We start from the raw sequence: 14,202 nt of genomic DNA, 5'->3' as shown, positions 1-14,202 counted from the left end.
AGCTCCAGTATTTAATCTTCTCAATCCTGACCATGGAGGGTGCTAAGCACTACAACTCTTACCACACACAAAGACATGGATGGTTGTTGAAATACTGCACACCTTCCAGAGGTTTAGTACCTTCTGCCAGGTCCAACTTCCCAATTTTATGTTGATACTTTATCATTGTGCCTATCTCTAAATCATCATTGTATGCTGCTACCTCACTCTTTAAAACATGTGAATGTTGGTTCTGAGAAGTGAAGTCAAAGAAGTCAAAGCTGCCTTGCCAAGTTTGACTTTCAGACAGGATGTAATACCCAGTATCATCACCATATATTCTAAAACCAAAAGAGATGGGTAAAATTATGCGGTTCTGCTTTCATTATTAGACACTACAGTGAGGAAATAATTTGCTTAAATTCCTTCTTGCACTGCTAAGGTCATTATGTGAACACAATCAATTTTCAGAAACATCTATGAAGCAACTACTACTATACCTATATTACAAGTAGAGAAACTGAGTCAGGGAAAGGTTCTTATGGCTTAGGCATGACTGCATATAAATTAACAGCAGTGCTAAGATTAGGGCTGAAGAATTAGTAACTACTGGGTGTCAACCAGTTCACTGGAATACATTACCAAGCACATTTTTCCCACATCTCAGAAATTCTTTTTGCAACTTCAGTGCTGGGTAATCCTGTAATTACGCATAGAGCACTTTAGGACAAAAAAAAAAGCGGTAATTTTTGGCTCAACAGGTTTACATGGAACTTCAGAAACTCATTCTCACTATCAATAATATTCATTCAAACAGCCATTGACTCAGGTCCTGATTCTTTCTTAGGCCACTTTGTACTGCGTGGACAGTAGCGGACCAGATAATCGAGCCCTTATAGTATAGAGTCAGAACTAGTTCTTATAGCAGCCTCAGAAACCCTTACTAAATTCAGTGAGGCTTTGTACTAGTACAGAAATTAATTCATGTGGAACTAATTGCAGGACTGTGGTCTAAGTAAGAGACTGGCCTAGCTCTATTTGCTTGTTATCCCGTTGTCAAAATGTAGTGCTCATTAAGTTCTGAAACAATGGGTCCAGATGGATTCTTTATATCTGAGAAATGTGTTTCCCATATAAAAAGAAAATAATGAGTAACAGTGCAGGGGAATTTAGAACCTTACTGAAAAGAAGGAAAACTCTAAGGCAGGTCTTTAATCAAGAATAATTCAGAGGTCCTTCCTCTTTGCATTTTATGATCTACTTTTACCTAAAAAAAATATAATTTATTCAAAATGCACTTTGACTACTTGAGTCTATAGAACATGAATGAGACTAAAACAAATGCCTCCTAGTCCCACCGCTTTCTTCCATAGTGTGAACTCTGTGCTTGGTTCCAATTGTCCTCTAATCATTTTTCTCCCATTCTATGACTCTGAAATTTTCTATCCTACACAAGAGATTTCTGGACTACTCTAACCTAGCTAACCTGCTGAAGTCTCTAACAGCATGATCAGACAGTGGTCACTAACACAAGGGTTATAGCTCTTGCCTTACATGAGCAGATGGCAACAAGCTAGTGTAGGAGGCATAACAGCATATTTTAGCTAGTAAAATTTGGCATGAAGATATTGTCTGCTGTATGGATGTACCAATCTAAAATCTGATTTAAAAAAAGAAGGCAAAACCACAAAGTGATTAAGAATTGGAACTAGTAGTCTCCGGAAGTGTTCAGTGTTATGGCATTTTCAGGACATCTCCAAGTGCTAACATGGTCTAGAAGTGAGCTTGAATGCTCTTCTGCCTCACATCACTGACCATACAGTTTCATGAAAAGCTTTAGGAAACATAAGTCTCCCTATCTGCCAAAAAGAGCAGTCCTACCCTACTCCAAGGTACATTGCTTGTACCTTGTACAATGTACCAAGGTACATTCCCTTGTGAAGATACCAACACTTGTGCAGTCATGCAAACAAATTATCTCTGGGAATTGACTTAGATGAAAATTAACCAAGTAAAATAAATTCTTTTTGCAGCAGGATCAATTCTCTGATCCAACTTTCTATACAGCCACAATTAGCACAAATGCCAGTACTAGACAGTGGGGAACAACATGAATTCAGGAATGGGAAGGAGGGATAGTTGAGTTTTACCATCTGTATGGTTAAGGTGTTCCAGATAAAGCCATGTATTGCCTGGCTGGATATAGAACACCTACATCAGATAGGCACCAAATTATTTGACATTCAGTAAATCGTAACTAGTTACGATAATAACAAAATAACTAACCAAAGAAGCAAATAAAGCAGAGGGTGTCAAGCACAGCACAAAATCTACAAAGTTCTAGCTGAGAAGTTTAGGTTGTCACATGTCAACCTATCGCTTCCATTTGTAAATTATCTCAAGCACTATTTATCTGTTCCCAGCAAGATAAATGGATCCAGGCACTCCCTTACTCCACTCCCTCAGGCACTGAAACTCACCACTTAATCATTCAGTAAGACCTTCCAACCCCTATTAGCCGCTTTTTCACAAGTGCTTGTGTTTCTGAAGGTAGGTATGTGTAAAACTACTGACCTCCTGATGCTGTTTTGTTGTGTAAAGACCAAGCCACAAGGGCATTCTCAAATATGTCTGTCCTGGTTATCTCACCCAATCTGAAGCACATCGACAGGATCAGGCCCCACAGAGTAAACAGGCACAGACAAGACTTATGCAGGTTGGTAGTTAGTATGTCTATGCATTGCATATGTGATTAGACTCAAAATTCCAGAATTCAAAGCACTTTGCTGCAGTAGCAGGGGCTGTTTCCTTTTCATTAGTGCTCAAGATGTACATTTTAGATTAATCCAGACTTTAAAATATAGCAGCACAAATAACCTTCTGATTCTGTTACAGTGAGAAAAAAATGTAATGTCTTCAGTAGGACTACTCATAATAGTAGTTGGTATTTGTGGGAACAAATAGGGAGTGCAATCTGGGGCATACTAAAAAGTGCATCTTACAATCAGATACGTCAACTAAATACAAAATCATGATGTTCACATTCGGATGTTATTACTACTTTATAACAGAAAGTCATGATATATTTTCCCTCTCTTCAGGTGTAATCCTTGGATTTTCTCTCCGATCATACAAGATGAGCTATCGGGAAGTCAAGTACTTTTCATTTCCAGGAGAATTACTCATGAGAATGCTGCAAATGTTGGTCCTGCCACTAATTGTATCCAGTTTAGTCACAGGTAAAAAAAGAAACATTTTTTTTTTTCTTTTAAATAACTTGATAAAGCTACACACACCAAATCATAACAAATGAACATTCTATGTCCTAGAAGACATGGAATTCCAAGGCAATCTAACTGTACAGGTTATTATATGTAGTTGCTATGAAGCTGACTCTGCTCCCCACTTTCTTCTTTTATGTTCTGAACAGGTATTTCCTCCACAATGTCCTTTTGTTATCAAAGATAATGTGTCTCAGAAAAACAGTTCCAAGACCCAAGAAAATATAAACTAGTGATCATGGGCAATAACCAATAACCATAAACTCACATCTGTAAAACATTTGTCTACATCCTAATCTTGTAACAACAGATTAAAAAAAATAGGTGATAGATGGGATAGACTGAGTAGTTTGGAAGAAAATTCTTCCCATCAGTTCTGGTTTCCTGTCTCCTGGTCATCAATTCTATCAAGCTTCAAGCCCTAAGTTTTTCCTTGTGCTAGAGATACAATATTTAATTTCTCATTATGATGTATGCCATTTCATTCCACCTAAGTTTCATGGAAGAGCCCTGAGGGTTTTTTATGAATGTTGATGGTGCATCTGTGTTGTTTATCCTATTAATTATCTGAAGAAAAGAAATCATGGACTTTGGTCTATCGGCATATCAGTGGTATAACTTGTGGAGAACTTAACTAAAACTGCCCACTCTGCAGTCCTAAGATCTAAATACCTAATACCCTACCTTAACTGTCAGAGGATCCAGAGACTATAAGCTGTTCTCAATTTCACTGATTTTAAAATATTTTAATGTTAAGATCTCTTCTCACAAATGCAAATGAACATAGACTGCATCTTCACAGATATCAAAGACGGTATGTATATATATATATAACCTGTTAATATAAGAGCAGAAACTAGGGTATTCACATTTACAAAATCATTTGCCTTCACATATTTCAAGGAGAAAGCAAGGTTTGTTTCTGTATGTGTATTATACAGATACTGAAAGTTTAATGAACACTGAAATTAGACAGAATTTTATAAATCTTGTAGAGGAAACAATAACAGGTTTTATTCCCAACCAGTATATAACTGATGACATGTCGTATCTCCTCAATGTTTTCTTGTACCTTTCACCTGCAGAACTCTCCAGGTTGGCTGGACACTGATAGAATAACCACTAAAAGCAGAAAAGGAGACACATTTACCATATTTCAGTGTCAGATGGTCCATTTTGTAGGATGAGTTTTTGCAGGAGAATTTACCTGCTCAGTTCCTTGTACCTCTGCACCCATATTGGCTCTCTGAGAGAGCTCAAGTTAAAACAGAAAATTAGGTAGATCGTCTTACATAAGGATTTAAATTTACTTTCAAAATTCTAAGTAGGAACACTTTGTTCAGGTACAGATCAGCAAATCCACCTCAGAGAGTCACAAGTGTCATAAGGAGCTGGCCTTGCAGTAAAACAGGTTAATTTACTGTATCACCAGGTCTTTTGTGAAATTTCAGAGTAATTACTTTCCAACTAGTTCTATTCTGAAAAGAACCTTCAGTCTCTGGATTCAACAGTACCCCTCTTTTTGATGGCTTTTTTTCTCTTTAAATTCTCTGGAGCCATTTATCCTTTTTTATGTCTTTTTTTCATAACAATAGTTTTCATTACACAAAGGTTTTTGGCAAAGAAAATCTTATCTACCTATAAGATCTGTCTTATTATCATACAAGTGCCTGGTAATATTAAGTGGATTATTCCTAGGAGTTCCCCTTTGAAGTAGAGTCAGTAATTTTCAAGGTGAATAACTAACATTTTAAATTTCTTTATGCAGGCAGAGAACAATCAGAGAAAACTGGCTGCAGTTCACAAATGACAGATTTCATTCTTTTTTAAAATTGCAAAAGACAATAGGACTATGTCTTTTTTCGGTGGATTAAAAGACATTTCCCTGTTTATTGCTAAAAACTGTGGATAAACTGTTTTCCACACATATTCTTCATATAGCGTACACAATTATTTTTTTTAAAAGATGGTCTTACATATTTGCTGCAGAACTGTCATACCCAAGTAAATATACAGGTATTATTGAATAACTAAATAATAATGAACTATAACCTTTACATGTGTACTACTGTGCAATTTTGTAGATGTTATTTGTTTATTTTTTAACACATCATAGGATAGTTCATTGGGTAAAATTCTTATGCTTCTGAAGTCAGTCTCAAGACCAATCTTGGCATCCATGAGTCAAATCTTTTATTTCCTGTATTTTTTCTGGCAAAGCAAAGTGGATGCCTTTTAACTAAGCTCAAAAAGATTCCTCCAGGGTCTTGCACACTGATAATATAATTTCTTCTTATGATTGGAAATTAACTGAATACATGTTTTTGCTGTCTGCAGACATGACAGTGCCTCTCAGATACAATGTTCTGGGTTTCCATTTGTATTTATGTAAGTGTGCTCAATATGACTGGTTATGACAGTATCAGAACACATGGTCTCTGAGGTATTAGAAATAGCCTGGGGATGATTACATTCCCGTGCAAATTTTGTGAATGTCGAAGAAATTAGAACCACAAAAACATAACTATATTTTTTATAAATACATGTATATGTATAAACTATATAAAAATAGTTGTATGTAAGTGAGAGATAGATTGAGAAACTGAAGACTTCTGCTACACGAGTAAACAGTTCTGATGGTTATTCACAGAGTCTTGGGAAAATATACTATAAAGGGTGAAGTCAACGCAGTCACATTTCTCTATTAGACTGTTTTGGTACTTTCATGAAAGAAACAATGCAGAATCACATTCAGAGGTTTTTACTCACATTTGCCTTATGACACATGGCTCAAGCAAGTATGCAGTTTTCCCTATGAGATTCTATCTCCTGATATGTATGTTACCAGACATGTACCAACAGCTGCTTGGGAGAAAACAGAAGTTACTTGCATACCTTTCACCATCTTTCACTGTTTATAGGAAAATATGATTATATGAATATCTGTGTTCTTTATCTTTTGTGGTTTAGACACAAATCTACCTGCATACTCAGTGCTGGTCTTTATTCTCTACAGTCTTTCAAACAGGAGAACTCCTAAGTCAGCATTACCAATTAGTATCTCTTAAAAAGCCAAAGGCAAAATTAAAGCACGGTATATGGGAGGCAGCATAAATAGTTAAAGAAATAGATGAAACTCCCATTTGGATTATTTTATGGCCAAATCTGACCTGAATTCTTATGCAAACATAGGTCTGATAATTTTGCTTCATTTCTGTTTTGAATCTGCTGCAGTTGTAGGAGTTCAAAATATTTTATACCTTCTTATTTCATTAGACTTGAAGTATTTGACATAAACAAATTGCTTGACACAATTATTTTTAAATATGCATTGTCCCTAAAAGGTATATAAAATAATATGCATATGTATATGATAACAATTAAACTCATCATGAAGTAGGCAACGGCTGCAAGATTTGCACCAGCATTAAGAGCAATGTACATAACATTTTTTGAGCTGTTACAGCAAGACCATAATGAAATTGAAATTCCACCCTTTCAAACTGGCCAAGTTCTACCTGAACATTTCAGTTATTCATTGAATATAAGGGCATCAGAACAAGTTAAATTTTCTTAACCAAACTATATATTTCCTGCAATTACATTCACAAAAATAATGCATGATCAGTCTTTATAAAAAGCATAGTTGGATCATAACATTTGTGACAAATATTAAAGCTAGAAAAATTTTATAAGGGTTATTTGCAAATATTTCGCACAATTCCTGTCTCAGCTCAGTTTAATAGACAGGCTGCTTTTCCTTCCCAAAAATTTTGGAAGCTTGGCATTTAGTTATACAGGGACCACTACTTTTAGATGCAAGTAAACTAGTATCAAATCCTGTGCATTTCTTTCAAATATCTTTGTCTGGTAAAATATAGCAAAGCATAAAAATCCCAGTCAAGATCTGAGACTAATTTTTGTTGTACATAGCAGGAACAGTAAGAAAATAGGTTTACTAACATAAATCAAGCTGGGGAAAGAGAAAGGGAATGCAGACACAGTGAAACAGTGAGGTCCACTGGCTCGCCAAAGGTTGTAACAGATTCAAGGAAAGATCCCAGTCACCAATACCAGTACAACACACTGTGAATTAGATGATAATGCTTGTCCAAACTGTTAATAGGCATAGCACTAACATGGTACAAATGAACCTTAATCACACACAAGGATTCTATGTGCAAGATTCTGTACAAACATAAAGACTGCGAATCTTCTTACACAAAAGAAGGCTGTATAGTAAGAGTTTAGAAGACTGAGTGTGCAAAATTTACCTCAAAGAAGAAAAGCGTCTTAGTATGTAGTGTGTAGCACATCTATTTTTATATGTACTCACCTTTCTAATTCAAATAATGCCATGACTATCTTTCATGTATTCTGGAAGACAGAAACCTCCCTACCTTTGACACAACCTTTCAATAACAGGCTACAATATTGACAACTGCAGGAGACAAAAGTTCCTTTCCTTTAGGCAGGCTGAGACACACAAGGTTTTCTCCTCAGGTTTTTTCAACATATTCATAGTATTTCCACTACAGAAACTATAGAAAGTGTTGAAAAAGTGCAGAAAGCTGGCATTTCCATGTGTGGGTGTTTCTTAACTAACCCTGGATGTACATATGACGCTTTTGATTTCAGCACTCAAAGGACTGCAATGAATGGGGACAATGTTAAAAACAAGTAATAAGGAATATGATCTATCCCCTCACTAAGATAAAAAGAAAGACATACAAAGTGACTCAAGCAATGAAATAAAACATAAGCAGAGATCACAATTAGCAGCCAAGTTGTAGATGTAGTTGCTTGAAATTACCTATAATGAAACAAGGATAGTGTTCACAGAAACAACTGAACTCAAAATAGTATCCAAGCCACTCCTTTATGTAAGTCAGGAAAAATGCAGCATCTGGATACGAACAGATTCAACTGCTGCAAAACCAGGTTTTGCTCAAAGCAACTTACGGGTGTAAAATGAGGAAAATTAATGCTGTGACATGTTGTATAACCTTAGGCATATCATGTCCCTTTTGTATCCCTGCCTTCTTTCTCCTTCCGGGTGTAGCACTGATGAAGTTTTTTTATAGCTACTAAGCAAAACAGAAAATGACTATACATGATCAAAATTTTAATGGAGGCATGTAGATTAAGTTGTCACAGCTCAGCAGACACAAAGCATATAACTATTTCAGTTTTATCAGTGTAGAGATGGAAATAAAGAAATAATTACAGCAAGAATGGTATATGAGACCATACTGACAGTTACTGTAGAAATACCACACCATGAAGTTAAAAAAAAAACTTCTCCTGAAGTTGGCATATGGAGTGATGGATCTAAACTAGGTTGTAAGACAGGGAACTGCGATACAATGGCACAGCCTCCCACATCCATATAGCAGCTGTACCCAGTCTTTTGTAAAGGCATAATTCTAGTCTCATGTTATTAAACTTAAGAAATCAGGTTTTACATTTGCCTTTCCAGTATTTGGAATGAGGCAGCAAATGACCCATGAAGTGTAACTGGAAGTGAGTGCTATTAAATCTTACCAAAACATGTATCCTCTAGCAAATGATAAGCATTTTTCATTTTTACGGTTGTAATGTCCTGTATTAACACATTAAATTAATAGCAGCCAACATTCTTTATTCATAAAGAGATCTGTGCATCACCTCTTCAAAAAAAAGAGGCTAGGAATCCATCCTGTGTCTGGGTTTGTGGAAGCAGGAGCCACACTGCATGGAGTGTCCATAAAGTTCGAGTGTTCTCCTGCCTACTTGCCTACAAGCCTATAGCAGGAAAAAGGCTATCACTTACTACAAGGTCCCAGGTGCTGTCTCATATCAGCTACAAATATTTATGGTAGTTTCAACAGATGGGAAGTCTCTCATTCAGCGAGATTCCAGAGAAGGGAACAAATACTGCGAGGCCAGCAATATCCTTCTCCCAGGAAGAAAAAGGAGGGGCCTAGCAGTAATTCCCTTGAACTCATCCTGGCATAACAGACCTAAAACCAGTGCCTGTGCAACACCTCGTGTACTCACAGTAAAGCTGAAAGCCAAAAACATTAACAAAAGTCAGCCTTACTTTCCTGTGTTTCAGTTTAAGAAATACAGCATTCCTGATTCTAGTTCATATAGTTCATACATGAAAACTGAGAAACAAGTAGGCCGTGTGTGCTCCATTTAGCTGGTCACCAGGCAATTAACCCATTTTCTAAATTCTAAAAATTGGAAATTCTCTGAGTTTCCCAAAAATCTCTGCTCTTTGCATGTCTTAAAGAAGTTATTTTAGAAATCAAAATAATCAAAACTTATCAAATCAATGTAAAGGTGTATACTGATCTCAGTTGACTCTAGTTATGGGCAAAAAAAAAAAAAGAGAATTGACATATTCTCCAGAAGTGAAGCACCTTTTGGATTGCCAGAGCATTTGAGTTGCCTGTATATTTGTATTGCAAGCTTCCTACAGAGGAACCCTGTAGATATTTCATATAGTAGTAACACCTACTATGAGTAACCAATGCATGACCATTCTAGGAGTCTTCTTTTTCCACTTAAACCTTTCTTTTAATACATAAAATGTTATTATAAAGGTGACCTAACTTATTTTTCAGGCAACTCTTCCCTTTCCCTCCCCCGCCCCCAATACTATGTAAGCATATCAAAGCTGAATTTTATAAAATTTTATCAAATTTTAATTTTTAATAAAATGTTTTATCAAAGATGAATACTATAAAAGCTGAATTGCATGGCATCTTTGATTTTACGCACTTGTACGTTTCATGCACACATCAGTATATGCATTCATATAAGTATTTAGACATGCAATTTGCATAACTGGATGACAGTGCTATTTAATGTAAACATCCAAACAATTTTTTCCACAAATAAAGGAAATCCCATGCTTTTATTTATGTCTAAAACCAAGACTGGCTAAAAATGTGGGCATGAAAATTACTAAATTAGTAAATATCCAGTCAACTTTTAATTTGGATTTCCTGTAGAGATAAAGAAACAATTGAAGAAATATTACTAGTATTGACCCAAGTTCTGTAACAATTTAATCTCAAGCTAGCATCTTTATTGTACATTTGGGCCAACATCACCTAAAATTATATAAACATGAAACTTCATACACATAATTACTTTAAACATCCTGCTCTTCAGTACCTGTATTACTGTGTTAAGCAAATGTCTATCAAGTCTGGCATACAGCCTCTAATAATCATTATTTAGACAAGCACTCAGATATGAAAAGATTGGAACCTTCTTACACTGTTCCCTTCCATAGTCTGCAAGGGAATGTAGGCAGGATAAGTTTAATTATTATATCATGTAATTCTGAAGTATTTTGGATAAAACTTCTATAAGTTAAAAAAAATGAGTTTAAGTAGCAGTCAGCTACATTTTTAAAAATCAATAGGTAGGTTAGAAAATATTCAGCACCAGAAACATCACTTTTCAAGTTAAAATACAAAAGAACTATTTGCAGATGCAGGGTGTGTTGGCAATTAGTTTGACTATGATTTCCTGAATATGTTTCCCGAAAAACGTTTTGCACAGAGAATGCTCCAGAGGAAACAAACTATACTCAGCTGGAAGTCGGAAAGCATTGTGCAAGGCATGGATGGTAGAAAATCTTAATGAAATGTCATACATATTTATACAACAAATACAGCTTTGCATGGAACTTCTTACTCAGAAAGTGTTATCTAACTTAACCTATACAGGTACAAAGACCAAGAAGCTACAGAAAGGATCATAAAATGAAAATAGAACTCAGTTCTGAACTATTTCTGCAACAATTTTGCAATAGGAAGTACACAGCAATGTATCTTCACAGAGCCTGAGGTAACAATCCTACATGAACCCAGATCCCACTAAAAATTAAAACCCAATAAGAGCAGGGATAAGATTCCTGCTATAATGACACTGTATAAAATAAAATTTGATTATACCTTAAAAAAGAAAACCTAAGCATGATATACAGCATCCAAAAGCAGAAAGTACACAGCAGGTGTAGTTTTGGAAGTCTTAAGTCTCTGCAAGTAGTAATGCACAAACAGCAAGGGTGTTCAAGAACAAGGTCTTCAATAATTAAAGATAGCAAAACTAAAAAAAACCCTCTAAAATCATTCAAGTTTGCTAGAAGCCCTTAATTAAAGGCTGATTTAAATTTCATGCAAAATATAGTTTTTCCTAGCAGAACACTACTTTTAGTTGTTTCATGAAATATTGAATAACAGGTTGTCACACACACTTACTCAGTTTGCATTCTGCATGTGAATCCAACTGAGTTGATAATAGGTAACAATCTCCCATCCACAAAGATTTAATTTTGTTTTTTTACTTTAGTTCAAATGCGTGACATCAAGACTTGCTGATGGGCAAGTCACTGGCAAAACAAAATGCAAAAATTATTTGGAAGAATATGTAAGTGTTAAAGCATCTTGCCTGAGCACCAATGGACCATTGTAAATCCACACTGTCTCTTTATTAACACTTCTATTTCAGTCAAAGGCAGAAGGACTAAAAACACCTTAGGGACAACTCCAAACAATTTTTTGAGTTTAATATAAACGAATATGAATTTGTTACAGGAAAACAGCATACCTGAAAATTAAAAACCTCAAAAATATTATTAAATGTAAAATCAGCTACATTAGATTGTAAATGGAAAAGACTTGGGTTTATATTTTGTGCAGCAAAATGTCCAGAATGCAAAACCCAGTATCCTTAGCATTTTGGTAATTAGGACACTGAGAGCAAGCATTTTATTTGGTATATCAAAGATTGAATTGTAAAAAAACATGTTTTCAATAATGAATGACCCTCTGATAATGCGACAGATGAATTGGAATGGTTCCAAGTGCAAACAGATACACCTGGGAAAGAGAAGTATGCTACACCTATAATCTACCAAATCACAAGCTCTCAGGTGGCCACTAGTAGACAGGCAAGAGTTCTCAGACTTGTGAACAGTCCAGAGAAGGTGACAGGGCTTATTAGTGGAATGGTGTTGTAGTGAAATGCAAGGAGGGATTAAACAGTCTACAAGTTTTCAGCTTGAAAAAGATACAGCTGTAGAAAATCACCATAAAAGTCCACAGAAATCATGACTCATTTGTAGAGGCTTAGATGGAGTAACTGTTTATTAGTATATGTCATGATTATTTTTCATAATAAAGGATGTCCAACAAAGCCATTAGAGAGTGCATTTATAATAAAGCAAAGGAAGTACTTTTTCATGCAACACAATTGCGTTGTACAGCACCACAACCCAGAAATTAATAGTTTCAAAATGAAATTAGAGTTCATAGATGTAGCCATCATTGACTATTACATTTGGGGAACTAGCAATTTAGGAAGTCCCTGGTCCCCACTGGTGGCTAGATGCAGGGAGGGCCAGCAAGGGGAGTGAATGCTATCTTTTTCTGTTTCTCATAGTCTTTCAGTAAGAATCTGTTGTCAGGTAGAAATGAAAACAAAACAATAGGTTGGCCAACCATCAGACAAACTAATTTTCCACAGGTTTATGATTTTGTTGCACTCCATAGAATTTAATATCAGACTGAAGAGGTCTCTCTGTTTTGACCTGATAAGATTTTCAACTACCAACTGCTCTAAGGCAATGACTACTGTCAGCAGTTCCAGCTTCCTGACACACATACCTCCTTTAAGAGCCAGCTCAAAACCAAGGAAAAGCTCTTCGAGGATCTGAGATTCATCTCACCTTCAACTAATGTAAACTCACTCCATTGACATGAAGTTAGACTTAAAAATAAAAGAGATAAGGCAAACCCTATGTCAAGAAAGAAGGAAAGAACTGTACAGAACAGTGTAATAGCCATTATCAAAGTATGACAAAAAACAGCCTGAGAACTTATGGAGAGTTACAAGTAGTTAGGTGGACAGAGGCTTTGTTCAGGCTTTAACAGCTTTCAGTTTTTACTCCTTTCACCCATTTACCTCTAGCCTGAATGGCATGATCTGTGTCCCCATTTCCTACATGCGAGTGTAGCACGACTCCATTGTATTTGCTTTCTTGTTGGTTTGTCTGTGCCGTAATTGCTCATGAAGACCAGAAGAGTCTAATTCAAGAAAGTTCCTGTGGCTGCATTTTGGGGACACCAGGAACACTACCAGGAGTACTTTCACACCAGCAGAAGGAACATGCACAATCCTTTCATCAGTGCTGTAAAGTCTGACAGACAACAAGTTCTTTCTGGATCACTGCATCAGCTACACAGGAAAACCACCTGCAGACCAAACCACACACAAAAGGTTGACATTTTTCAGAAACAGGGACTGTAATTCTATCGTTAAGTACTCCACACTTGTTTTCACCCCTGATTTTTTTCCCGTGTTTTGATAATGGGAAGGTTTTGACCTATAATGCATTATTTCCATTTAATTCTCAAATTGCTGGATCCCCTACATGCTGTCCTTCATCCACATATTTGGCTTACACACTTCTATAAGGCAGATCCATCATTATCATCATTACTGGAGGCAGAGATACTGAATAATTGTCTCTTGCTAGCACTGCTGGCTGCCTTACCTGGTTTCTAAGCAATGGGGAATGAGGAAAGTCACTGTGCACCACAAGAGCTACAGGACTCAAGCCTTGGGTCTGGAAGGAAGACTGCCCAGATACTTGTTCATCCTGGTATACAGCTCCATGACACAGCTCTTACTGGTGGTGGAGGATAAGAAGTTAAAACCAGAGATATTCAGGACAGAAATCTCTAACGATCTGTTGAGACTACAGATATAACTATGAATCAGCAATATCTGGGGTTTGAGCTGCATGTTAGAGAGTCACAAACCAGATCCTGCATCAGCTACAATTCCTTTCATCCAGACACTCCTGATAGTCCATATTTTTTCTTTATTTCTCTTTCAGGCAGTTCTATATCCTCCATTTCAACCCTTGAGAAATGAA

At 36.2% G+C, this 14,202-nt stretch overlaps 1 protein-coding gene across 1 annotated transcript in view; it reads left to right on the top strand.

The window, feature by feature from the left end:
• The window catches only part of SLC1A3 (solute carrier family 1 member 3), a 68,188-nt gene that overhangs the window by 17,799 nt on the left and 36,187 nt on the right, over nt 1–14,202 (top strand). The window contains exon 3 of the mRNA XM_040579716.1: nt 3,081–3,218. Within this exon, the coding sequence (XP_040435650.1) occupies nt 3,081–3,218 (138 nt within the window). The remainder of the gene's footprint in view (nt 1–3,080; nt 3,219–14,202) is intronic.

The sequence above is a fragment of the Falco naumanni genome, chromosome Z (genome assembly GCF_017639655.2).
Source record: "Falco naumanni isolate bFalNau1 chromosome Z, bFalNau1.pat, whole genome shotgun sequence".
Taxonomy (NCBI): Eukaryota; Metazoa; Chordata; class Aves; order Falconiformes; family Falconidae; genus Falco; species Falco naumanni.
Note: the sequence above shows the minus strand (reverse complement) of the source record. Positions and strands in the feature narration are given on the sequence as shown.